Source organism: Erythrolamprus reginae, chromosome 13 (assembly GCF_031021105.1).
Source record: "Erythrolamprus reginae isolate rEryReg1 chromosome 13, rEryReg1.hap1, whole genome shotgun sequence".
Classification (NCBI taxonomy): domain Eukaryota; kingdom Metazoa; phylum Chordata; class Lepidosauria; order Squamata; family Dipsadidae; genus Erythrolamprus; species Erythrolamprus reginae.
Window position 1 is genome coordinate 7582086 of NC_091962.1, and position 27689 is coordinate 7609774.

General features: G+C 44.1%; 1 protein-coding gene across 1 annotated transcript; it reads right to left on the reverse strand.

Moving 5' to 3' along the window:
* CFAP45 (cilia and flagella associated protein 45) lies at positions 1-27546 on the reverse strand. Its single transcript, XM_070766398.1, has 12 exons — positions 27486-27546; positions 24939-25070; positions 23839-23975; positions 17470-17614; positions 13085-13255; positions 12810-12988; positions 11071-11200; positions 8906-9052; positions 8311-8424; positions 5329-5522; positions 1587-1811; positions 1-163 (listed from the first exon to the last, which is right to left on the reverse strand). The coding sequence occupies exons 1-12, from the start codon at positions 27486-27488 to the stop codon at positions 94-96; spliced, it is 1647 nt and encodes a 548-aa protein (XP_070622499.1). The 5' UTR covers positions 27489-27546; the 3' UTR covers positions 1-93.
* Between the last annotated feature and the right edge of the window lie 143 nt (positions 27547-27689).

Genomic DNA, 27689 nt, shown 5'->3' on the forward strand with positions numbered 1-27689 from the left:
TTATATCCAGAAATAGATCTATTCAAGTAAGGATAAGAAAATAAAAATCTAGGCTACACGTTGAGAGTTAACTAGAAAAAACATCCCTGCGGCTCAGTGGACGGACTGAACGAAAGCTTTGCGTTCCACCTGCACACAGTATTTCTCGGGGAGCCCGGCAGCCCTGCGGGAGAGACAAAAGAAAAACAAGGAGAAATTCATCAAGGGTTGAAACAAGGGCCTAGTCCTCATGGAGGGACAACATGCAGGTAACCCTCGACTTAAGGCTGGCTGCGTAGCCTCTGTTGAAATGTATGATGGACCCAATAAAAGGTCCAGACAGGCATCATCCTAAGTGTTGTGAGTCCAACTCTGGTCATGATAGATTCTGAGGAGGAGGAACCAGGCCCATCTTGGTACCCTGGGCCAGTGGTGTTGCCAACTGATGCAGAGAGTGAGAGTGAGGGAGAGATAGTCCTGGATGTACCCGAAGGACCACCAGAGGCAGCAGAGATGCCAGTGACAGTAGAGTTTGACTTAGAGGAGGAGGGGGAAGATCAGGAGCCTTTGCTAGATGTCCGCTTTAGGAGACTAAGAAAAAGACAAGAATACTTGTATGGGAAAAGGAAGTAGTCTGTAGTTTGTAACTCTAGGGAATTGTGGACCACTCCCCATAGGACCAGAATACCTTTGAGACCGCCTTCTGCCGCACGAATCCCAGCGGCCGATTAGGCCCCACAGAGTTGGCCTTCTCCGGGTCCCATCGACTAAACAATGCCGTCTGGCGGGCCCCAGGGGAAGAGCCTTCTCTGTGGCGGCCCCGGCCCTCTCTTCAGGCGCAGGAGTTGGACTAGGGGTGGGACTGAAAAATTTTAGCAACTGGTTCACTGCCCAGTTGCTGGGTGGGCGTGGCCATGGGGGCGTGGCCTACTTGGACTCCTGCACCATGGCAGAGTGGGGGTGTTTTCACTCTCCTCAGGCTCTGGAGGTTTTCTTCGAGACTCCTGGAGGTCGAAAATAGGTCTGTTTCTGTCAATCCTCCAGGAGGGTGAAAACAGCCTCCCCTGGGCTCTGGAGGCCCTCTGGAGGCTGGAAACAGGCCTATTTCTGGACTTCCAGTAGGCCCATTTTCACCCTTCCCAGGCTTGGGCAGTTTTCTTCGAGTCTCCGGGAGGGTGAAAATGCCATGAGTATTTCTGGTAGGCCCGCTTTCCGCACTCCTCAGGCTCCAGAGCTTCACCTTAATCCTCCAGGAGGATGGAAACAGCTTCCCCTACGCTCCGGACACCCTCCGGATGCCGGAAACTGGCCTATTTCTGGACTAGGTCCATTTTTCATCCTCTAAGAGCCCTTACAGAGGCTCTTACCTGACATCCAAAATGGGCCGTGCGGAGACTCCTGGGAGGCACGGGCAGGGTAGGTGGGGTCAGCCAGTCCTTGTAAGAACCGGTTCGGCGAATCAGATTAAGATTAACACCCCGTTTGCCCAAACTAGTCTGAAGTAGGGCTGAATCCCACCCCTGGGTTGGACTAGATGAGCTATAAGGTCCCTTCCCACTGTGCCTAAATTTGAACTTTTCAATTGTCTCCGGGAGTCAATCGCTTACCGCAGCTCGTCCAACTTCCTCCTCTTGATCTCGTTCAGGCGATCGCTGCGCCGGCGGGCTTCATCTTTGAGTCGCTTGCCCTCTTCAAAGATGGCGATCCGCTCCTGGACCTGTTTCTGCTGGTGTTCGCGCACCTGGCGCCGGAGCTCGTCCGCGTGGGTCATCTGGAGGGCCAATCGGCGCTCATGTTCCTTTCGCTCCTTCTCGATCTTCTCCCGCTGGATCCTGGGGAGAGGAAGGGGGGGGAGAGAGGGGGCAGGGGTTGGAGGTCAGCTTGGCAGCAAGCAAGGACTTAAGACAGAGGTCTTCAAACTTGCCAACTTTAAGACTTGTGGACTTCAACTCCCAGAATTCTCCAGCCAGCATAACTGGCTGGAGAATTCTGGGAGTTGAAGTCCATAAGTTTTAAAGTTGCCAAGTTTGGGGAACCTTGACTTATGGCCATAAGGGCAGCCCAGAATGACTGCTGTTAACTGAGATGCCAGTTCAGTGAGCTTTGTCACATTTTGCAACCTTTCTGGCCATGAGTTGTTAAGTGAATCACTTATTTGTTTGTTTGTTTGTTTATTAAATTTGTATGCCGCCCCTCTCCGCAGACTCGGGGTGGCTCACAACAGCAACAGAAAAACAGTGTAAAATACAAATTCAATAATTAGAGAGCTAAAAACCCATAATTTAAAAAACATTCACACAACATACCATACATAAACAGTATAGGCCTGGGGAAGATATTTCAATTCCCCCATGCCTGACGACAGAGATGGGTCTTAAGGAGTTTGCGGAAGGCAAGGAGGGTGGGGGCTGTTCTAATCTCAGGGGGGAGCTGGTTCCAGAGGGTCGGGGCCGCCACAGAGAAGGCTCTTCCCCGGGGACCCGCCAAACGAGTAACCTGGTTAAGTGAATTTAGCTTGACCCCGGGACACTAAAACCGTCATAAGCCTGAGTTGCCAAGCCTCTGAATTTAGTTCCTGTGACCACAGGAATGCTGCCAGTGTGATATGTGGTTGTAAGTCACTTTTTCAAGAGCCGTTGCAAGTCGAATACTACCTGTAATATTTTTTGGGAAGACACAACATATCCTTGGCAGATGGATGTCCACCCAGTAGCACACTTTCTAAGCGAGCTTAATAACAGAGGGGACATTGGAGGTCTTTTAGTTCAGTCCCTGTGCTTGAGCGGGACAAACCCTTCTGGACAAACAGGACATGGTTCATCCGTCATCCCAGCTCCTGAAGACGTTCAAATGCTTCACCTCCAAGGATGAACATCCCAAATTTCTCGGAGGGGAAGACCTAACCTGCCTCCCACCCCCAGTGGGTTGGATTCAATGCCCTGGGAGGATCTATTATCCTAGGAGGAAAACGTCGGTCTTATTCAACCCGTTGATTAGACAACTTGTCATCCGATGACTGCTGCCTGTCTGTCTGGTTTGATGATAGTTTTTAACTGAATCCCACCCCACACCCTCCCCGGATCTGAAACCAATGCGTGATAACTAATTCTTGAGCGATGCCAATGGGTGGAACCAAATATTTGCATAAGAGCCTCGATGGTGCAGTGGTTAGAGTGCAGTACTGCAAGCTACTTCTGCTGGTCACTGGCTGCCAGCAGCTTGGCAGATCGAATCTCCGTAGGTTCAAGGTTGACTCAGCCTTCCATCCTTCCGAGGTCGGTAAAATGAGGACCCAGATTGTTGGGGGCAAGAGGCTGACTCTCTGTAAACCGCTTAGAGGGCTATAAACAGTGAAGGGATGCAACTTTTTTTACTACCACACTTTGGGCATGGCTTATTTTGTGGGTGCGGCTTAAAGGTGGCCAACTTGATGTCACTCAGGTCAAAGGTTTGGGTCAGGGTTAGTGTGCCTGGCCTCTCCTTGCCTCAAAGTGATACAGTTTCCCTAACTACAGTATTTACTATTACTGAACATCCAAAATATACTCTTTAATTATATACATATATATATATATATATATATATACAGACACACACACAGGCATATATAAATATACATAATGTACAATATTTATTTGTTTGTCTGTCTGTCTGTCTGTCTGTCTGTCTGTCTGTCTGTCTGTCTGTCTGTCTATCTATCTATCTATCTATCTATCTATCTATCTATCTATCTATCTATCTATCTATCTATTTATTAGATTTGTATGCCGCCCCTCTCCGTAGACTCGGGGCGGCTAACAACAGTAATAAACAGCATGTAACAAATCTAATGTTTAAAATAATTAAAAAACCCTTATTAAAACCAAACATACACAAGAACATACCATGCATAAATTGTATAGGCCTAGGGGGAAAAGGGTAGTTCAGTTCCCCCAAGCCTGACGACAGAGGTGGGTTTTAAGGAGCTTACGAATATAAAGTGTATGTACACATACGCACAGCTCTTTTAAAATTATACACATTCAACCTCATTTACTGCGAGAGGAAAAACAGAAGGGGGAAAAAAGAAAAAAAAATTCAAAAATTTTTCTATGGGTTCTGCGTACCTAACCGTACCTGTAGGAGCCCATCAATGGCTGTAAAGCATTGTGAAGTGGTATATAAGTCTAAATGCTTTTGCTAAATTCACCCCCCACTTGAGGCAGTGCCACTAGTGGCGGGAAAGGGGAACTGCAGCTCGTAGGATTTAGCCCAAATTAAAGAGCAAAAAAAATTCTATATTTTTGGCCCTAAAAAAAAAAGGGGGGAGTTGCGATTCTTTTGGAGTTCTTTACCATGAGCACTTAGGTTTGCTTTAGGGCAGAGGAAGATGGATGCAAAATTCCCATTTGTCCTCTGTCTAGATTGGTGTTTTTATCAAATTTTAAGGTGTGCGGACTTCAACTCCCAGAATCCCCCAGCCAATGTGAGTTGAGGTCTACAATTCTTAAAATGTATCTAGTGTAACCTTCTCAACCTTAGTAACTTTAAGATACGCAGATTTCAGCTCCTGGAATTCCCTAGCTAACCTGGCTGCCTGGGGGAATTCTGGGAGTTGAAGTCCACCCTTTCCTGAAATGTATCTAACATCATGTTTCTCAACCTTACTAGCTTCAAGATGTGTGGACTTCAACTCCCAGAATTCCCTAAGTGGCACAGCTGCCTGGGGAATTCTGGGAGTTTATTTATTTTATTTATTTATTTATTTATTTATTTATTAGATTTGTATGCCGCCCCTCTCCGTAGACTGGGGCGGCTCACAGCAATAATAAACAATATATAACAAATCTAATAATTTAAAAGAAACACTAAAAGCCCCATTATTAAAAACAAACATACACACAAGCATACCATACATAAATTGTATAGGCCCGGGGGAGATGTTTCAATTCCCCCATGCCTGACGGCAAAGGTGGGTTTTAAGGAGTTTACGAAAGGCGAGGAGGGTGGGGGCCATTCTAATCTCTGGGGGGAGTTAGTTCCAGAGGGTCGGGGCCACCACAGAGAAGGCTCTTCCCCTGCCTTGTTCAGTTGACGGGACCCAGAGAAGGCCAACTCTGTGGGACCTAAGTCCACCCTTCTTAAAATGTATCTAGCATCATGTTTCTCAGCCTTACTAACTTCAAGATATGTGGACTTCAACTCCCAGAATTCCTTTACTGGCACAGCTGTCTGGGGAATTCTGGGAGTTGAAGTTACGAAGGTTGACAAACGGTGAAGCCAGACCAATCCTCCTCAGGGTTTATTTCCACCAGGACCAATGGGGAAAAAAAAAAAAAAATTTCACAGGAAAGCGCCCCAATGCTCCACCTGACAATCCTTTCGAATTCAGCCCGGTCCCGCTGCACTTGGATGGCCAAATTGTGCTCCTTCTGCGCCACCTGCTCCAACCGGCTCTGTTTCAACATGGCCTCCGTCTGCAGCTTCTTCTGCACAGCGTTTTTCTCCTTCCGCCGCCATTCACGCTCGGTGGCCTCCTGGTCGCGCTTGGCCCTCAGGGCGTGCTGGAAGGGCAGAGAATAAGAGAGTTGGAAGGGACCTTGGAGGTCTTCTAGTCCAGCCCCCTGCTCTAGCAGCAGATCCTATACCATTGCAGACAGTCTCTTCTTGAACACTTCCAGTATTGGAGCAGCCACAACTTCTGGAGGCCAGCTGTTCCGCTGGTTAATTGTTCCAAGCATAGTTCCCTCTAAGCTGAGCAGTGAGCAATCGCTCACTTAAAAATCATCATCAACTCAGAGTTTTCCAAACCTGCCCAGAAGCCGAGAGGGAAAGAGTGAGAGGGAAGGAGAGAGAGAGGAAGAGAGAGAAACAGATAGAAAAAAGAGAGGAAGGAAAAGAGAAAGAAAAAGAATGGGAGTAAGGAAGAGAGAAAGAAAATCAAAATCTAGTTTGAAACTAGCTCAACTATTTAAGTGGCATTTTGATATTGATAGAGTTGCCCTATTATGAGCTCACTGTTATAGACACACAGTACAGTATTTTATTTTGAAATTCTCTGAGGCAAAACAGGGTGGGTTGTTTGTTTATTTGTTTGTTTGTTTGTTTGTTTGTTTATTTATTTAATATTTCTGTGCCGCCCAGACCCGAAGGGACTGCCGCTCAGACACTATACTTTTCCGCCCACCCCCCCAAAAAATTAGAGGGAACACTGGTTCCAACTGTCAGGAATTTTCTCCTTAGTTCTAAGTTTCCACCAGCTGCTTCTTGTTCTACTTTCAGGTGCTTTGGAGAATAGCTTGACTCCCTCTTCTTTAATTTTTTTTAAAATATTTTTTTTAAATTAATTTTTTAACAAGTTTAATATACACACAACATAAAACAGTGCGTAGTGAAATGTGCCCACCACCCCGACATACACATGAGTTGAATGGGAGTATAATACCAATAATAATAATAATAATAATAATAATAATAATAATAATAATAATAATAATTATTATTATTATTATTATTAATTGGATTTGTATGCCGCCCCTCTCCGTAGACTCGGAGACTTATGTAATATTTTCCTTCTCATTTCCCTAATTCTTGTATTTTTTATTTTTCTTATATTTTCTACTATATTTTCCATTCCATATTTTCTCCCTAGGCCTTTACAATTTATGCATGGTATGTTTGTTTGTATGTATGTTTGGTTTTACAATAAGGGTTTTTTTAGTTGTTTTAGTATTGGATTTACATGCTGTTTTTTATTACTGTTGTTAGCCGCCCCGAGCCTATGGAGAGGGGCGGCATACAAATCCAATAAGTAAGTAAGTAAGTAAGTAAGTAAGTAAGTAAGTAAGTAAGTAAGTAAGTAAGTAAGTAAGTATGTAAGTAAGTAAGTAAGTAAGTAAGTAAGTAAGTAAGTATGTAAGTAAGTATGTAAGTAAGTAAGTATGTAAGTAAGTAAGTAAGTATGTAAGTAAGTAAGTAAGTAAGTAAGTAAGTAAGTAAGTAAGTAAGTAAGTATGTAAGTAAGTAAGTGAATCAATCAATCAATCAATCAATCAATCAATCAATCAATCAATCAATCTTGTACCTCTACTTGTATCTCATTTTGCCACCATTTAGTCAGTCCTTCAATCGTGTCCCCGTCTGACTGCATTAGCAACCTATATATATATATTGGTTGCTTGCACCTTTAAACGTGACTCCCTCTTCTTTGTGGCAACCCCTGATATTGGAAGGCTGCTATCGTGTCTCCCCTGGTCCTTCTTTTCTTTAAACTATACCCAGTTCCTGTAACCGTTCTTCATACATTTTAGCCTCCAGTCCCCTAATCATCTTGGTTGCTCTTCTCTGCACTCTTTCTAGAGTCTCCACATCCTTTTAGATAGTGGTTTATATCTATTTTTTTCTTGTTCTGCCTTCAGTTTTTTTGGAGAATAGGTTGATCACCTCTTCTGTGGCAGCCCCTCTAATAGTAGATGACAGCTATCATGTCTCCCCTAGTCCTTCAGCAGCAGTAGAAAAAGCAAATTCCATGCTTGGCACGATTAGGAAGGGAATCGAAAATAGGTCGGCAAGTGTTGTATTGCCTCTGTACAAATCGATGGTGAGACCACACTTGGAGTACTGTGTACAGCTCTGGTCACCGCGCCTCAAGAAGGATAGAATGGAACTGGTAAAGGTGCAAAAAAAAGGGCAACAAGAATGATCAAGGAAATGGAGCCCCTCCCTTATGAAACCAGGTTGCAACGCCTTGTAAGACGGCGTTGAAGGGGTGACTTGATTGAAGCGTATAAAATCACGCATGGGATAGAAAAGGTGGAGAGAGGAAAATTATTTTCTCTATCACACAATACCAGGACGGGGGACCCCTCCCTAAAGCTTATAGGTAAGAAAGTGAGGACAAATCAAGGGAAATATTTCTTCCCCCAGAGGGTCCTTGGTTGATGGAATTCCCTTCCAGAAGAGGTCGTGACAGCTGTCAGCCTGGATAGTTTCAAGGCAGGATTAGACAGATTCAGGGATGCCAAGTGTATTGAAACAGATGTCCATGTGCCGCCTCTATGTTGATTGAGGCAGGCAGGGTTCCCTTGAGTACCATTTGTTGGGGGTCAAGGGAAAGGGAGGGTCTTGCCTTCTCTTTCTGCTCAAGATCCCCATGGACAATTGGTGGGCCACTGTGGGACACAGAATGCTGGACACGATGGGCTTTGGTCCCATTCAGCAGGGCTCTTAGGTTCTTATATCAGACATTTTTGGATCCATGGAGCAGGTCTGACTGGCCCGCGGAATTTCGTTGCACCCGTTTTGGGTGCGCAAAATTGGGCAAATCGAGGTGGAAGACCCCCACCCCAATACCTGCTCTGCTTGGTGGTCCTGGGCTTTTTCTTGCAGGGCCCGCAGGCGGGCCGTCTCCATTTCCTTCTCCTTTCGGATCTTCTCCTGCTCGGCCTCAAATTCGGCTTCCCGTGTCTGCATTCAGTTGGGGGAAAGATCAAAAGCAACGTGGGAAAATATTATTTTACTGAAAGAGCAGTAGATGCTTGGAAAAAACTTCCAGCAGACGTGGTAGATAAATCCACAGGGACTGAATTTAAACATGCCTGGGATAAACATAGATCCACCCTAAGATAAAACACAGGAAATAGTATAAGGGCAGACTAGATGGACCATGAGGTCTTTTTCTGCCGTCAGTCTTCTAGGTTTCTATTCAATGAAGACATGAACAACAAAGCCTGCTACTCGGAACAGAGGAAAATCTGTGAGATTTTTTTCCCCACCTCAGCACCTTCGGGGGGTGGGGGCAATTATCACCCTTAGTGGGAAGGGAAATCCCCCCTCTGGGGGCCACTCCAGAAAAGGCCCTGTGGAGTTTTCCCAACAACAGGGGCTCGTTTGGGGGTATGGTTCCTTGACTGGAGGGCTGGGCGGCTTTCTGCGACCCCCATCGTACCATTTTCTTCCTCTGGTACTCCAGCACCCGCATGTCGGCCATCCTCTCTTGGTTCAGCTTCTCCTCTTTGCGCCTCTGGTTTTCGTCGTTGATGTTCCGGATCTCGCCCTGGATCCTCAAGCGCTCCAATCTACGGCGTTCCATTTCCTAGACAAGGCTCGAAAGAAAGAAAGGAAGAAAGACAAAGAAGAAGAAAGAAGAAAGGCAGGAAGAGAGAAAGAAAGCAAAAGAAGGAAGGAAGGAAACAAAGAAGAGAGAAAGAGAGAAAGAAGGAGGGAAGAAAGGGAAAGAAGGAAGAAAAGAGAGAAGGAATGAAGGGAAAGAAGGATGAAAAGAAAGAAAAAAAGAAAGAGAAAGAAGAAGAAAGAAGAAAGGCAGGGAGAGAGAAAGAAAGCAAAAGAAGGAAGGAAAAGAAGAAGAAAGAAACAAAGAAAGAGAAAGAAGGAGGGAAGAAAGAGAAAAAAGGAAGAAAAGAAAGAAAGAAGAAAGAAAAGAGAGAAGGAATGAAGGGAAAGAAGGATGAAAAGAAAGAAAGAAAGACAAAGAAGAAGAAAGAAGAAAGGCAGGAAGAGAGAAAGAAAGCAAAAGAAGGAAGGAAACAAAGAAGAAAGAAAGAGAGAAAGAGAGAAAGAAGGAGGGAAGAAAGGGAAAGAAGGAAGAAAAGAAAGAAAGAAGAAAGAAAAAAGAGAAGGAATGAAGGGAAAGAAGGATGAAAAGAAAGAAAAAAAGAAAGACAAAGAAGATGAAAGAAGGCAGGAAGAGAGAAAGAAAGCAAAAGAAGGAAGGAAAAAAGAAGAAAGAAACAAAGAAAGAGAAAGAAGGAGGGAAGAAAGAGAAAGAAGAAAAGAAAGAAAGAGGAAAGAAAAGAGAGAAGGAATGGAGGGAAAGAAGGAAGGAAGAAAAGAAAGGAAAAAAGAAAAAGAAAGAAGGAAGGAAGGAGAAGAGAGAGAGAGAAGGAAAGAAAAAGAAAGAAGGAAGGAAGGAGAGAGAGAGAGAAGGAAAGAAAAAGATGGAAGGAAGGGAAAGAAGGAAAGCGAGAGAGAGAAAGAAAGAGAAAGAAAAAAATAAAGAAAGACCTCATGACCTGTCCTAAAGTGTTGTATCACCTGTTGATGCCATTTCCCTTAAAAGTTCAGATATACTGTGATAGGTTTACACATTTTCTTTCCATCTGACCTAAACAAATCCACAACGACCATCAATCTGGAGTTCCCTCTCAGCCTGCTTCTTAAGGGTTTAACTTCTAATTTTGAAAAAAAAGAGTCTTTCTTGGGGGCCGCATTTATTTACTCAATTTCATTGAATTTAAATGCGAGGTGGGCTGGGCTGAGAAGAAAAAAAAAGACTGGACCAATGTCACCCAATCAGCTTTCATGCCTAAAGCGGTACTGGAATTCCCAGTCTCCTGGTGATTGGCCGAAAGTCACCCAGCTAGCTTTCATGTCTTAAGGCGGGACTAGAACTCCCTGTGTCCTGGTGATTGGCTCAAAGTCACCCAGTCAACTTTCATCGAAAGTGGGACTAGAATTCCCAGTCTCCTGGTGATTGGCCGAAAGTCATCCAGCTGGCTTTCATGTCTTAAGGCGGGACTAGAACTCCCTGTGTCCTGGTGATTGACTCAAGTCGCCCAGTCAACGTTCATCGAAGGTGGGACTAGAATTCCCAGTCTCCTGGTGATTGGCCGAAAGTCACCCAGCTGGCTTTCATATCGTAAGGCGGGACTAGAACTCCATGTGTCCTGGTGATTGGCTCAAAGTCACCCAGTCAACTTTCATCGAAAGTGGGACTAGAATTTCCATTCTCCTGGTGATTGGCCGAAAGTCACGCAGCTGGCTTTCATGTCTTAAGGCGGGACTAGAACTCCCTGTGTCCTCGTGATTGACTCAAAGTCGCCCAGTCAACTTTCATCGAAGGTGGGACTAGAATTCCCAGTCTCCTGGTGATTGGCCGAAAGTCACCCAGCTGGCTTTCATGTCGTAAGGCGGGACTAGAACTCCCTGTGTCCTGGTGATTGGCTCAAAGTCACCCAGTCAACGTTCCTGGAAGGTGGGACTAGAATACCCAGTCTCCTGGTGATTGGCCCAAAGTCAGTTAGCCAGTTTTCATATCTAAGGTGGGATTAGAACTTGAGCTCATCCCCCTCCCCATCTGCTCCTGGGCCTCACCCTCTCATCTTCAAACTGCAGCCGTTCTAGGTAGTCCAGCATGTCCTGGGCCTCTTGATCCCGTTGCTCAGCCTTCACTGCTCGCATTTCCTCGTTTTTCTCAATCTGTTCGATGAGGTGGCGTCTCCCCCTAGAAATGACAACATAGAAACATAGAAACATAGAAGTCTGATGGCAGAAAAAGACCTCATGGTCCATCTAGTCTGCCCTTATACTATTTTCTGTATTTTATCTTAGGATGGATATATGTTTAGACGAGAGAGAGAGAGAGAGAGAGAGGAGGAGGCTTCAGGAAAGCCTCTCGCCAATTCCCAGCATGCTTTAAGAGGGGTGGACTTCAACTCCCAGAATCCCCCAGCCAGCAGATTTTAAAGATGTCTGCACCAAGCATGCTGGCTGGGGAATTCTGGGAGTTGAAGTCCACCCTCTTAAAGTTGCCGAGTTTGACACAGATTCTTCTAGGGACTGTAGTCACCTTGACATTTTTCTCTGTGAGAGATTTTGTCTCAACCCTCTTGAGATGTTGCCCAACTCCCCCCCCCCCATCCCTATCTTTGTAGTACGATATGGCGAGATGTGGAGCTATTTATTATTTTTTTAAATGTTGGATTAAATAAGGTCTTATTTACTGCCCACTCCCAGCAGTTCGATCCTGATTAGCTCAAGGTTGAATCAGTCTTCTGTCCTTCCAAGGTCACTAAAATGAGGACCTATTTTTGGGGGGACAAAAGGCTGATTCTGTAAACCGCTTAGAGAGGACTGTGAAGAAGTATATAAGTCTAAGTGCTATTGCTATTTTCCTTCCTTCCTTCCTTCCTTCCTTCCTTCCTTCCTTCCGTATTGCAGGCTAACTCTGCCCACTGTCGGCAGTTCAATCCTGAGCGGCTCAAGCTTGACTCAGCCTCCTGTCCATGTGAGGACAGTAAAATGAGGACCCAGATTGTTGGGGGCAAAGAGGCAGACTCTGTAAACAGGTTAGAGAGGGCTGCAAAACACTGTGAAGCAGGATAGAAGTCTAAATGCTCTTCCTTCTTTCCTTCCTTCCCTCCCTTCCTTTCCTCCTTCCTTCCTTCCTTCCCTTCCTTCTTTCCTTCCTTCCCTTCCTTCCTTTCCTTCCTTCCCTCCCTTCCTTTCCTTCCTTCCTTCTTCCCTTCCTTCCCTTCCCTCCCTCCCTCCCCTTCCTTCCTTCCTTTCCTTCCTTCCTTCTTTCCTTCCTTCTCTTCCTTCCCTTCCTTCCTTCCTTCCCTTTCCTTCCTTTCCTTCCTTCCTTCCTTCCTTCCTTCCCTTCCTTTCCTTCCTTCTTTCCTTCCTCTCCCTCCCATTCCTCCTTCTCTTTCCAATCTTTCTTCCTTTCCTCCTTTCTTCCCTCTCTCCCTCCCTCCATCCTTCCATATCACTGTCAAAATATTTACTGTTTGGTAAGTATTACTATTATTGTTCACATCCTTTATTCCCTCCCTCCCTCCCAGTGGTTAGAATGCATTATTGCAAGCTAACTCTGCCCACTGCCAGGAGTTTGAATCTGATCAGCCAAAGGTTGACTCAACCTTTCAGCCTTCCATCCTTCTGAGATTGATAAAATGAGGAGACCCAGATGGTTGGGGGCAAGAGGCCGACTCTGCAAACCGCTTAAGAGAGAGCTGTGAAGCGGTATATAAGTCCAAGCGCTATGGCTATTTACTGGCAGGCTCCCCCCAGATCCTGGCTCGAAAGCTGACCCAAGGCAGCAGTCCCTTCACCTGTAGAGTTCCTCTTTCCTCTTCCGTTCCAGCTGGTCCTGCATCTGATTGGCCTTCTGCCTCTCGGCCTCCATCAGGTGAGCCACTCTCTTCTCCTCTTCGGTCATCTCCTTCTCGATCTGTTTCTTCTCCAGGATCTGAGCATCCCGAATGGCGTGGCATTTGGCTTGTAGGATAATCTGCCGGGAGACGGTAGCCCTCGAACTTACAACGGTTCGCTTAGTGACCGCTGGAAGTGGCAGCCTCCTCACCACCCCCGTGGTCTGATCGCCCACCTCTCCGAGTGTTTTGACCTCGTCTTCCTGCTCCATCCGGAGGTTGTTGGCCCGGGCCAGGAGGTACTGGGCTCGCTGCTTGGCCTCCTCTTCCAGGTCGTTGAGCTTCTCGTTCTTCTTCCGTAGGATCTCCTTCAGCTTCATGGATTTCTTGCGCTCGTTCACGGCCACCTGGGGGTTGAGAAGGCGAGGAAGCCATTTGGGCTTGTTCCCTGGTTCGTGTTCTGTCTGGGTCCCTCCAGCAAACACCAACCCAAAAAGAGAATCCAGACACACTGGTAAAAAGCAAAGGCAGTTTATAGAATTCAAAGCAAACACAGGTAACAGAAAATGTCCTTATACACAGGAACCCGTTGAAACTTCAAAGATGTTTCACGAAGGCCATGAAGTAAAACAGGATTCTTGCTGTCAAAAACAACGCTGGAGATAACAAACATACGCCTCCCCCAAGTCTTCCAGTCTTCTAGGCCACCAGCCAAGATCAGAGACGCCGAGAAGCAAAGCAGGGTCACAGAACTCCCAGTTGATAACGCTCCACATGGCTTCAAGGGCTGGCCTGCCTTTTAAACCCTGCTGAGGAAAACCACACCCAAACCCAGCTGTTGCCAATTCAGTGATGCCAATACCTTTCTAATTGGTCCCGTCTCTGAGCTGCACGTCTCTGTCTCATGTCAATTATAGCCTGTGCTTCCTCATCCAATGAGGACAGGCTACTGGCTGGGGAGAGGGCCCCCCCTGGGGCTCTTAGGCTGCTCCCCCTCATCCTCTTCCTGACTTTCCTCTCCCCCGTCTGCCTGGTCCTCCCCCTCCTGTTCACTGTCCTCCTCCTCCGGGCCTGGATCCAGCAGAGACGCAGCCGGTCCCTGAGCAGCCTCAGGCTGAATCACAACAGTTCGCAACCTGGGACTCCTACCAGGAAAACACCTCCGACTTCCTTCTGGGTGGATGGACTTGCCCAGTTCCAAGGAAATGCTTCCAGCCAGCATCACAATTGATAAGAACCGACAATGCAGTCGGGCTGAGAGCATTAAATGATGCAACCAAATTGATCGGGCGGGAGGGGGCGGATTGGGGAAATTATGTTTCTTCTTCCGTCGGCACCTACGGTACCTTATCCTGGAAGGCAAAACTCACCCAAAAAAGGGGCTTTCACAAGGATGGATGGATGGAGAGAGAGAGAGATGGATAAATAAATCGAGAAAGTTTAAGAGATAGATGAAAATATAGATGAGGAGATAGATAGATGGACAGAGATAGAGAGCTGGATAAATATAAATAGATTAAAAGGTAAATGGATGGGATAGACAGGCAGACATAGATAAGATACATATAGAGATAATGTATATATATTAATAGATAGATGATGAGTTATAGATAGATAGAAAGACAGATATCAAGACAGACAGAGACAGAGAAATAGATAGAGATAGATAGGTATTAGACAGATTAGAGAGAGAGAAGATAGATAGATAGATAGATAGATAGATAGATAGATAGATAGATAGATAGATAGATAGATAGATGGATTCGATAGACAAATAGGCAGGCATAAATAGGTAGGCAGACACAGAGAGACAGATGCAGAAGTAAAGAAAAGAGAAGAACACAACACAACCAATCTAAATTAGATGGGACATATTTGAAGCTCAATCAGGAACATTGTCCAACGTGAAATAATATTCATCTGCCAAATTAGCACAATGGTGACAGGGCACCATGCTCCGGTTTATTTTAATTGCTGGCTCATTTAAACACATGGGATAATTGCCACCTTCTATTCTCTTTTGACTTGCCGTTGAAGTTGTTTCCACTTCGCTACAGCCTGGAATAAACAAACATTTGTATGAACACTACGCTGAGTGATGACTGAGCACGGAGGAACGTGACGGAGAGCAACCTGCAAATTAGCTTCCTGACAGCTCAGAGACGGTTTATGAAATGGGAGAGGCCCAAAGCAGGCTATGTTCCTTGGCTAAGAAAAAAAAGCTACACCCCCCCCTAAAATCCAGGGCAGAGGAAAAGGTGGGAGACCCTATGGGTTTGGCACCGTTAAAACTATTTGGAGTGATTGACTCCAGATGACAATCGCTTGAATATGAAAATAACCAGTACAATTCTCGGTTGCATCAGCAGTGGCGTTGAATCGGCATCACGTGAAGGATTAGTGCCGCTCTGTAAAGGTTTAGTAAGGCCACACCTGGAATATTCTGCATCCAGTTTTTGGGTCCCCGTGTTACAAAAAAAAAATGATGTTGAGATTTTGGAAAAAGTGCAGAGAAGAGCATTAAAGGCCTGGAGACTAAAACACACAAAAGAACGGTTGCAGGAATTGAATTTGGCCAAACTAGAGAAAAGACAGAGACTATGCAGAGACTGGGTATAGAGCGCTGGTGAGACCCCATTTGGAATATACGGTGTTCAATCCTGGAGACGTCACCTACAAAAAGATATTGACAAAATTGAACGGGTCCAAAGACGGGCTACAAGAATGGTGGAAGGTCTTAAGCATAAAACGTATCAGGAAAGACTTCATGAATTCAATCTGTATAGTCTGAAGGACAGAAGGGAAAGGGGGGACATGATCGAAACATTTAAATATGTTAAAGGGTTAAATAAGGTTCAGGAGGGAAGTGTTTTTCATAGGAAAGTGAACACAAGAACAAGGGGGCACAATCTGAGGTTAGTTGGGGGAAAGATCAAAAGCAACGTGAGAAAATATTATTTCACTGAAAGAGTAGTAGATCCTTGGAACAAACTTCCAGCAGATTTGGTTGGTAAATCCACAGTGGCTGAATCTAAACATGCCTGGGATAAACATAGATCCATCCTAAGATAAAATACAGGAAATAGTATAAGGGCAGACTAGATAGAAACATAGAAACATAGAAGTCTGACGGCAGAAAAAGACCTCATGGTCTGTCTGTCTGTCTGTCTATCTATCATCTATCTATCAATCTATCATCTATCTATCTATCTATCTATCTATCTATCTATCTATCATCTATCCATTCTATCTATCATCTATCTATCTATCTATCTATCTATCATCTATCCATTCTATCTATCATCTATCTATCTATCTATCCATCCATCCATCCATCCATCCATCCATCCATCCATCCATCCATCCATCCATCCATCTATCTATCTATCTATCTATCATCTATCTATCTATCATCTATCCATTCTATCTATCATCTATCTATCTATCTATCTATCTATCTATCTATCTATCTATCTATCTATCTATCATCTATCTATCTATCTATCATCTATCTATCTATCTATCTATCTATCTATCTATCTATCTATCTATCTATCTATCTATCTATCTATCTATCTATTTATTAGATTTGTATGCCGCCCCTCTCTGTAGACTCGGGGCGGCGCACAACAATAACAAAGACAATGTAAGAATAAATCTAATAATTTAAAAAACACTAAGAACCCCATTATTAAAAGCAAGCATACACACAAACATACCATCTAGTCTGCCCTTATACTATTTTCTGTACTGTATTTTATCTTAGGATGGATATATGTTTATCCCAGGCATGTTTAAATTTATTTACTGTGGATTTATCTACGTCTGCTGGAAGTTTGTTCCAAGGATCTACTGCTACAAGATGGACCATGAGGTCTTTTTCTGTCATCAATCTTCTATGTTTTTATGCGTGTGTGTGTTTGTGTGTCTTGATAGAGAGTTCTAATATTTGAGGGGCTGTTATTTTCCAAAGCCCCAGAAGGCAGGACAAGAAGCAATGGATGGAAATTAACCTAGGAGAGAAGCAACCTGGAACTATGGAGAAATTTCCTAACAGTGAGAAGAACTAACCAGTGGAACGGCTTGCCACTGGAATTGTGGGTGCTTCATCAAAGGAGATTTTAAAGAAGAGACTGGACAAGACTGGACATGCTATAGGGTCTCCTGGGCAACCATCAAAGTCTTCATCACTGCAACCTCGGCTATACAGCTGGTCCTCGACTTACAGCAGTTCATTTAGTGACTGTTCGAAGTTACAAACGGCACTGGGGAAAAAAGTGACGTGCGATTGTATTTCCACACTTACGACTATTTCACACTTAACACCTCCATGGTCACGTGAGGGAAATTTGGACGCTTGTCAACTGGTTCATGAAAGTCTTACAATTCATTTAACACATACATCTCACTTAACAGCAGAAATGTTGGCTTGGATTGTAAGTCGTAAGTAGAGGACCATCTGTGGTTGGTGCTCGGAAGCTTTGAAGAGGAGAGGGGGGGAACTTTTGCGTAAAAGGGGCTTTTGCATCATAAAGAGAAAATGCAGAACGACAGGGCACCTCAGAGGTCTTCTAGTCCAACCCTCCAAGGTGATTTTTTAAATTAAAAAACCCAGACTTACAATCGTGGCTTCTCGCTCGGCCCTTGCAGCTGCTTGCTGGGTGTCACGCTCCGCCTTCGTCAGGACTCGAGAGGATTCCTTAATCCGCTGAAAATCCTCAGGGCTGATGATCAGAGATTCTCCTGAGGGATCCACCGTGGGGACACTGAAAGTGGAGGGGGGGGGGGGAGTGAGCCAGAATCAGCCACACATTGCAACCAACAGGGACGACATCTGTCCAACACAGGATGCCCGAATGCCGTCACTCTGCTAAACAAATAATTCCCTCAACACTGTCAAAGTATTTACTAAGTCTGCACTACTTCTCATCGTTCCCATCACCCATCTACTCCCATCAATAACTGCAATTTTATTGCTTGTATCCTTACAATGTATATTGACTGGTTCCTAATATGATTGGATTGCTTATTGGTAGCCGGACTATCATCATGTCCAGTCAACGAAGCAGTGGATGTGATGTGCCAGTGTCTGGAGGCTGTTGGGGCCTGGATGGGTGTCAACAGACTCAAACTCAACCCGGATAAGACGGCTGTGGGTTTTGCCTCCCAAAGACAATCCCATCTGTCCCTCCATCACCCTGGAGGGGGGAATTATTGACCCCCTCGGAGAGGGTCCGCAACTTGGGCGTCCTCCTCGATCCACAGCTCACATTAGAGAACCATCTTTCAGCTGTGGCGAGGGGGGCGTTTGCCCAGGTTCGCCTGGTGCACCAGTTGCGGCCCTATCTGGACCGGGACTCACTGCTCACAGTCACTCATGCCCTCATCACCTCAAGGTTCGACTACTGTAATGGTCTCTACATGGGGCTACCTTTGAAAAGTGTTCGGAAACTTCAGATCGTGCAGAATGCAGTTGCGAGAGCAGTCATGGGCTTACCTAAATATGCCCATGTCACACCAACACTCCGCAGTCTGCATTGGCTGCCAATCAATTTCCGGTCACAATTCAAAGTGTTGGTTATGACCTTTAAAGCCCTTCATGGCACTGGACCAGAATATCTCCGAGACCGCCTGCTGCCGCACGAATCCCAGCGACCGATTAGGTCCCACAGAGTGGGCCTTCTCCGGGTCCCGTCAACTAAACAATGTCGGTTGGCGGGCCCCAGGGGAAGAGCCTTCTCTGTGGTGGCCCCGACTCTCTGGAACCAACTCCCCCCAGAGATTAGAACTGCCCCTACTCTCCTTGCCTTTCGTAAGCTCCTTAAAACCCACCTTTGTCGTCAGGCATGGGGGAACTGAGACATCTCCCCCGGGCATATACAATTTATGCATGGTATGTTTGTGTGTATGTTTGCTTAGTAAATGGTTTTTTTTAAATACAGTATTTTAAACTATAATTTAGATTTGTCATGAATTGTTGTATTCTGTTGTGAGCCGCCCCGAGTCTGCGGAGAGGGGCGGCATACAAATCTAAATAATAAATAAAGAAATAAATAAATTAAGTGACAAATATATCTTTTCTTGTATGTACACTGAGAGCATCTGCACCAAAGACAAATTCCTTGTGTGTCCAATCACACTTGGCCAATAAAGAATTCTATTCTATTCTATTCTATTCTATTCTATTCTATTTGTATTTGTATTTGTATTTATTAGATTTGTATGCCGCCCCTCTCCGAAGACCCGGGGCGGCTAACAACAATAAAAAGACAATGTGAACAAATCTAATATTCCTATTAGATTATTCCTATAATCTATTCCTATTCTCTATTCTATTCTTCAACATACGACCACAACTGAGCCAAAAATTTACATTGCTAAGTGAGAAATTTATTCTGTGACTTTTTCTCGCCACGTTGTTTTAATTAGCAGCTGTTTAATTAGCAACACGGTTGTTAAGTGAACCTGGCTTTCCCTACGGACTTTGCTTGTCGGAAGGTCGCAAAAGGGGACCACGTGACCCTAAGGTGCTGCGACAGTCATAAATGCGAGACTTTATATATACCTGTTATCTCGTACATGTTTGACAAGCGATTTAAATTTTAAAAGAAAAGTTGTCAAGCATCCGAACGTAAATCACGTAACCGTGGGGGTGCTCAACGGTCCTAAATGTGGGGGGAAAATGGTCGTAGCTCAACGTTCTCAGCGACATTGTCACTTTGAACAGTCACTAGGCAAACTGTCGTAAGTGGAGGACTCTGTCTTCTGCCGCACGAATCCCAGCGGCCGGTCAGGTCCCACAGAGTTGGCCTTCTTTGGGTCCCGTCGACTAAACAATGTCAGCTGGCGGGACCCGGGGGAAGAGCCTTCTCTGTGGCGGCCCCCGACTCTCTGGAACCAGCTCCCCCCAGAGATTAGGATTGCCCCCACCCTCCTTGCCTTTGGTAAACCTCTTAAAACCCACCTCTGCCGTCAGGTATGGGGGAAGTGAGACATCTCCCCTTGCCTGTGTAGTTTTATGTATGGTATGTTTGTGTGTATGCTTTTTAAATAATGGGGTTTTTTAGGCTTTTAACGTTAAATTGTTATTTTAGTCTCTTAATATTAGATTTCTTATTGTATATTGTTTTATCACTGCTGTGAGCCGCCCCGAGTCTGCGGAGAGGGGCAGCATACAAATCTAATAAATAATAATACTACTACTACAGTACTACTACTACTACTACTACTAATAATAATAATACTAATAATAATTTTCTCCAGTGTGGATCTTCTCATCTAACAGGATCTCTCAACCCAGAGATGCTCCAGGTTGAGGGGTTATAAATAATAATACTAATACTACTACTACTACTACTAATAATAATAATTTTCTCCAGTGTGGATCTTCTCATTTAACAGCATCTCTCAACCCAGAGATGCTCCAGGTTGAGGGGTTATAAATAATAATAATAATAATAATAATAATAATAATAATAATAATAATTTTCTCCAGTGTGGATCTTCTCATTTAACAGCATCTCTCAGCCCAGAGATGCTCCAGGTTGAGGGGTTAGAAATAAGCAGGGAGTCCTTGACTTATGACCGTGTGTTATGTAGGCCAGAGATGGCGAAACCTTTTTTGGTTCGTGTGCCAATTAATTTCCCCAAGGAGCCTTAGGAGAAACAGGGGCTGTTGTGCAGAGGCTGAACTTAAATCTGCTGCTGATAATCCAGGTGTTGTTGAGAGAGGAGGGAGCACACAGCCTCACCTGGCAGGTGGTTTTCTGCCACAGGTGTGCAAAGCCTCTTCCTCTTGCCTCAAGGTACGCATTTAGCTTCTTCCCCTGCGGCACATTTATTTCCATTTCATTTCCTAACTGCCAATTGACTTCACGCGGGCCAGGCACGAATGGCCAAAGGGTTGGATGTGCTCAAAGGATGCAACATACCCTGGTCTGCTACGTTTTCCTCCTTTTTAAAAAAATTGTATTTAGTTTGCCAAGCCCATCCTCGAATACAGCTCATCTGTTTGGAACCCATATCGCATCTCAGACATTGAAAATGTCCAAAGATACTTCACCAGAAGAGCCCTTCACTCCTCCACTCGAAACAGAACACCCTACGAGACTAGACTTTCAATCCTGGGCCTAGAAAGCCTAGAACTAAGACGCCTTAAACAAGATCTAAGTATTGCCCACAAGATCATATGCTGCAACGTCCTGCCTGTCGGCGACTACTTCAGCTTTAACCACAACAACACAAGAGCACACAACAGATTTAAACTTAATATTAACCGCTCCAAACTTGACTGTAAAAAATATGACTTCAGTAACCGAGTTGTCGAAGCGTGGAACTCATTACCGGACTCCATAGTGTCATCCCCAAACCCCCAACACTTTACCCTTGATCTATCCAGATTCCTAAGAGGTCAGTAAGGGGCGAGTACAAGTGCACTAGAGTGCCTTCCGTCCTCTGTCCTATTGCTCTCCTACATCTCCTATACCTTTCTTTTCCTATATCTCTTCTTCTATTCTTTCATTGATATGTTCTATTCCTATACCTTCTTTTCTATTATTTCTTAGATATATTTTACTATGAGTATCTCCTCTATAACCTTCATCATGTATTTTACTATGTGTATACTGTATAGATAAATACCCACTAAAACCCTCGTTGTGTATTGGACAGAATAAATAAAATAAATAAATGTACAAGATAAATAAGTGTAAGGATGGACGTGAATACAGGAGTCTTCGGAGAGGGGCGGCATACAAATCTAAATAATAAATAAATAAATAAATGAGTATGAAAAAATGGGGACAGTAGGCATGCTGGTGCGCTTATGCACGCCACCTTACAGACCTCTTAGGATTGGGGTGAGGTCCACATTAGACAGTTTAGGGTTAAAGTTTTGGGGGTTTGAGGATGTAACAACAGAGTCAGGTAGCGCATTCCAGGCATCGACCTCTCTGTTGCTGAAGTCGTATTTTCTGCAATCGGGTTTGGAGCGGTTTACCTTGAATTGGCATCTATTGTTTGAAGCCACAAGTGAGACAGGCCGAAAATAAATTTAGCAAATAAATAAATGTCCTCAGCGGTGGCACGATTATATGCTGGCGCCCTCCCAACTGTTTCCTAGAGACGTTGTTGGTAAATCCACAGGAACTGAATTTAAACATGCCTGGGATAAACATATTATTATTATTATTATTATTATTATTATTATTATTATTATTATTAATTATATTTATATGCCGTCCCTCTCCGTAGACTCAGGGCGGCTTACAGCAATGATAAAAACAATATATAATGACAAATCTAATAGTTAGACTCTAAAATAACAATAATTAAAAAAAATAATTTAAAAAGTCTAAAAAGCAAGAAACCCCAATATGTAAAAAGCATACATACAGTCATATCATACATAGAAAACTACATAGGCAGGGGGAGATGTCTCAGTTCCCCCACGCTTGACGACAGAGGTGGGTTTTAAGGAGTGTACGAAAGGCAAGGAGGGTAGGGGCAGTTCTAATCTCTGGAGGGAGCTGATTCCAGAGGGTCGGAGCCACCACAGAGAAGGCTCTTCCACCGGGTCACGCCAAACGACATTGTATAATTGACGGGACCCGGAGGAGACCAACTCTGTGAGACCTAACCGGTCGCTGGGATATATCCATCCTAAGATAAAGTACAGGAAATTGTATAAGGGCAGGCTAGATGGACCATGAGGTCCTTTTCTGCCGTTAGTCTTCTATGTTTCCTAGAGGGAACTGTAGAATAGAGGTGCCTTTTTCAGGAAGCAACTGGACTTTCCTGTTTTTTTTTCTTTTGAAGATGTTTCACTTCTCATCGAAGAAGTTTCCTCAGCTCTGATTGGACAGTGGGGAAGGGAAGGATTGATACTTATTTAGACCTAGGGGAAGGTTTGGTAGGGAAGGTTTGCCTATTTGCCGATGACTCTAAAGTGTGCAATAGGGTTGATATTCCTGGAGGCGTCTGTAATATGGTAAATGATTTAGCTTTACTAGATAAATGGTCAAAGCAATGGAAACTGCAGTTTAATGTTTCCAAATGTAAAATAATGCATTTGGGGAAAAGGAATCCTCAATCTGAGTATTGCATTGGCAGTTCTGTGTTAGCAAATACTTCAGAAGAGAAGGATTTAGGGGTAGTGATTTCTGACAGTCTCAAAATGGGTGAGCAGTGTGGTCGGGCGGTAGGAAAAGCAAGTAGGATGCTTGGCTGCATAGCTAGAGGTATAACAAGCAGGAAGAGGGAGATTATGATCCCGCTATATAGAATGCTGGTGAGACCCCATTTGGAATACTGTGTTCAGTTCTGAAGACCTCACCTACAAAAAGATATTGACAAAATTGAACGGGTCCAAAGACGGGAAACAAGAATGGTGGAAGGTCTTAAGCATAAAACGTATCAGGAAAGACTTAATGGACTCAATCTGTATAGTCTGGAGGACAGAAGGAAAAGGGGGGACATGATCGAAACATTTTAATATATTAAAGGGTTAAATAAGGTCCAGGAGGGAAGTGTTTTTAATAGGAAAGTGAACACAAGAACAAGGGGACACAATCTGAAGTTAGTTGGGGGAAAGATCAAAGGCAACATGAGAAAATATTATTTTACTGAAAGACTAGTAGATGCTTGGAACAAACTTCCAGCAGACGTGGCAGATAAATCCACAGTAACTGAATTGAAACATGCCTGGGATAAACATATATCCATCCTAAGATAAAATACAGAAAATAGTATAAGGGCAGACTAGATGGACCATGAGGTCTTTTTCTGCCGTCAGACTTCTATGTTTCTATGTTTCTAGACACTTCTTGGATGAGAAGTGAAACATCTTCAAAAGAAAAAGAAAACCCAGAAAGCCCTGAAAAAAGCACAATTTGGGACAATCGGGACGGTGGAGAATCATTATAGCCTTGTAGAAAGGAGGAGTAAAGCCAGAGTTGGAAGTGGAATATACACGACCCCCCGGTGGACTTACACCAGATCCCGAATGAGGTCTTGAGTAATAAGCCGGATCGTCTGGGGTTTGCGACCCCACCCCAGAGGCTTCCCTCTTCCTGAAGCCGCGTCATGGAGGAGCACAATGGGGCTGTCGGGACGGGAGAACTGTACATTCTGCAAAAGAAGGAGAGAGACTCAGGGGAGGGATTTACATTTTTAAAAAAATGATATTTACAAATAACTCACAGCAGCAAACATATCCAATGCGGCTTCCTCCTTCTATTCCCCCCCCACAACAACAACCACCCTGTGAGGTGGGCCTAGGCTAAGAAAAAGGGACTGGACCACACAAAGTCACCCAATCAGCTTTCCTGCCTAAAACAGTACTAGAACTCACTGTCTCCTGGTGATTGGCCCAAAGTCACTCAATTAGATTTCGTGCCTAAAACAGTACTAGAACTCACTGTCTCCTGGTGATTGGCCCAAAGTCACTCAATTAGACTTTGTGCCTAAAACAGTACTAGAACTCACTATCTCCTGGTGATTGGCCCAAAGTCACTCAATTAGCTTTCGTGCTTAAAATAGTGCTAGAACTCACTGTCTCCTTGTGATTGGCCCAAAGTCACCCAATTAGATTTCATGTTTAAAATAGTGCTAGAACTCACTGTCTCCTGGTGATGAGGCTAAAGTCACCCAATTAGCTTTTGTGCCTAAAACAGTACTAGAACTCACTGTCTCCTGGTGATTGGCCCAAAGTCACCCAATTAGATTTCATGTTTAAAATAGTGCTAGAACTCACTGTCTCCTGGTGATGAGGCTAAAGTCACCCAATTAGCTTTTGTGCCTAAAACAGTACTAGAACTCACTATCTCTTTATGATTGGCCTTAATTCCAGCAACCTGGAATTAAGGAGAAACTTCCCAAAAGTGAGGACAATTCACCAGTGGAACAGCTTGCCACTGGAAATTGTGGGGCGCTCCGTCACTGGAGGTTTTGAAGAAGAGACTGGATAGCTGCTTGTGTTTGCTGATATAGGTTCTTCTGCTTGAGCAGGAGGTGGACTAGAAGACCTCCAAGGTCCCTTCCAGCTTTATTCTATTCTAAGACCCTGGTTCCCAGCAGCCTTCACGCCCTCACCTTGGAAACGCCAAAGAGGCTCTCATCGACTTCTGAACTCGCAGCCTTGGTCCGGTAACGGGTGCGAGAATGAGAACGGGATCTGCCCGAGGAAGCGTTGGACGAGCTGCCCAGCGAACACACACTGCTCGGCTGTGGGAATGGAAGGAAGAACGAAGGTGTGAATAACAAAGACACTTGTTTGAAAGAGGCATGAGTCTGACCATCGGCAAGCTTTCCCCTGATAGTTCATGTCTTCTAAAAATCCAGGATGGCACATATACAAGCGGTCCTTTATTGAAACTATGCTAGAGGTATAACAAGCAGGAAGAGGGAGATTGTGATCCCCTTATATAGAGCGCTGGTGAGACCACATTTGGAATAATACTGTGTTCAGTTCTGGAGACCTCACCTACAAAAAGATATTGACAAAATTGAACGGGTCCAAAGACGGGCTACAAGGATGGTGGAAGGTCTTAAGCATAAAACGTATCAGGAAAGACTTAATGAACTCAATCTGTATAGTCTGGAGGACTGTTTTTAATAGGAAAGTGAACACAAGAACACGGAGACACAATCTGAAGTTAGTTGGGGGGGAAATCAAAAGCAACATGAGAAAATATTATTTCACTGAAAGAGTAGTAGATCCTTAGAACAAACTTCCAGCAGACGTGGTTGGTAAATCCACAGCCACTGAATTTAAACCTGCCTGGGATAAACATATATCCATCCTAAGATAAAATACAGGAAATAGTATAAGACTAGATGGATCATGAGGTCTTTTTCTGCTGTCAGTCTTCTATGTTTCTATGAAACCAGAATTTCCACCAAGCTAAGCACGGCGACTTTTACATGAGTCACGCCCAATTTTCTGCCATGGTTGTTAAGCGACTCACTGAGTGTTGTTAAGTGAACCATGCAGTCGTTAAGCAAATCCAGCTTCTCCGTCATAAATGCATGTGCCTACATTTTGATCATGTGACAGTGGGAACGCTGCAACAGCTGTAAGGGTGAGGACTGGTTGTAAGTCACTCCCCCCCGCCAAATTATTATTAATCATATTTGTGGTGTGTTCCCAACGCAGGGAACTCACAACTGCCAGTTCTTTAGAAGTGTTGCCTTCATTTGCGTCACCGTCTTCCCAAGAATGTTGTAATGGATTGGCACAAATAGAATATCTGCGGATCTAAGCAGTATCATGTTTTGCAATTGGCAGATGGACATCTTGTCCATATACAGATTTTTTAAAGTGCCATTCAAGGTTTGTTTATTTTAATATGGTACTTAGTGTGCCGATAAATGTATCGTCGGCACACTAAGTTTATCGCTTTATGACATCTGTGAACTGTGGATAGGAGTTTTGGGTGAATGCAACTCTTAAATCTTTTAATCAACTAATTGGGATTTTATTTATTTCTTTCTTTTTTCAAATTAGCTCTGCCACCAATAGATAAGCCAAAGTTATCCTTCATTCATCTTTATGTTTCTTATGAAGGCAACTAGCCAGTATTTGGCTGGCTTGATTACCCCTGTGGTGCATGCTTCCAGCCACAGCAGATCTGCAAAGCATTTAAAACATCAAAGTTAAATTAAACTAAATTATTAAATTAAGTTAAATTAAGCCAAATTAAACTATTAAATTAAGTTAAATTACTAAATTAAATTAAATTAAAACCACGCAGAGTTACCCTGTGGTAGGATGGGTGGCTAATAAAATGAAGGAAAGAAGGAAGAAAGGAAAGAAAAGAAAAAAGAAGACAAAAAGAAAGACAGAAAAGAGGAAGGAAGGAAGGAAGAATGAAAGAAAGAAAGAAAGAAAGAAAGAAAGAAAGAAAGAAAGAAAGAAAAGAAAATTGATGCTAAGTCATCCGGACATGAATGAGGAATTCTAGTTCAAGTATGTGTGTTTTTAAATTGGGGTTTATGAATGAGTGCTTTTATTGTTTTAGAAACTGTTTTAATTTGTTAGAAGCTGCCCAGAGTCCTTCAAGAGTGGGCGGTACATAAATATGTTCAATCAATCAATCAATCAAAAAGGAAAAAAAGGAAGGATGAAAGAAAAGAAGGAAAAAGGAGGGAGGACTAAGCAAGCAAGCAAGCAAGCAAACAAACAAACAAACAAACAAAGATATTGAAGAATTAAAGTACCCTTTTAGGAATAATCTATTCATGATATTTGCCCAGAGAAAAACTTTGAGGCTATTATTATTATTGTCCCAATAATAATGATAATAATATTATTAATGATGATGGTAATAATATTTGATTTATTGGATTTGTATACCGCCCCTCTCCGTAGACTAATAATAATAATAATAATAATAATAATAATAATAATAATAAGCAGAATAATAATAATATCATCCCCATCTTCATCAATGATTTGGTATCATTGGAAAGGGCGGGGGTCTCTGAGCATGTGCAGAGAGGCCTTGGGGGGGCTTCTTTAACAACGGCCCTGCCTCCTGAGATAGCCACGGGCTTAAAGGTACCCCGGCGTCCAATGAGGTGACCAGCCCGGCGTTTGACGGGGAGAAAAGGGGGAAATAAAACCCCTATGGCTCTCACCATCTCCACCACTACCGTTTCGTCTGCCGCCCGGCTCTGCGTCTTTACCAGTCGCCATGGCAACGGCGTGCTCGGCCGTACGCCTCGCCATGACGACGCGAGGCCAGGTGCGCGGCGGAAGTGACGTAGATCCCCTCACACCTTCCCTCATGTGTTGCACGAGCTCGGCGGCCGCTTCTCCCCCGCTCCGAACGGGACCGTGAG

Excerpts from the sequence above, each read along its gene's own strand:
- CFAP45 (XM_070766398.1), bottom strand. Across the intron at positions 8,425-8,905 it reads AGTACCAGAGGAAGAAAATG|ACACGGGAAGCCGAATTTGA; the intron begins GTACGATGGGGG and ends AACTGAATGCAG. Across the intron at positions 1,812-5,328 it reads GAATTCGAAAGGATTGTCAG|GATCCAGCGGGAGAAGATCG; the intron begins GTGGAGCATTGG and ends TCCTCTCCCCAG.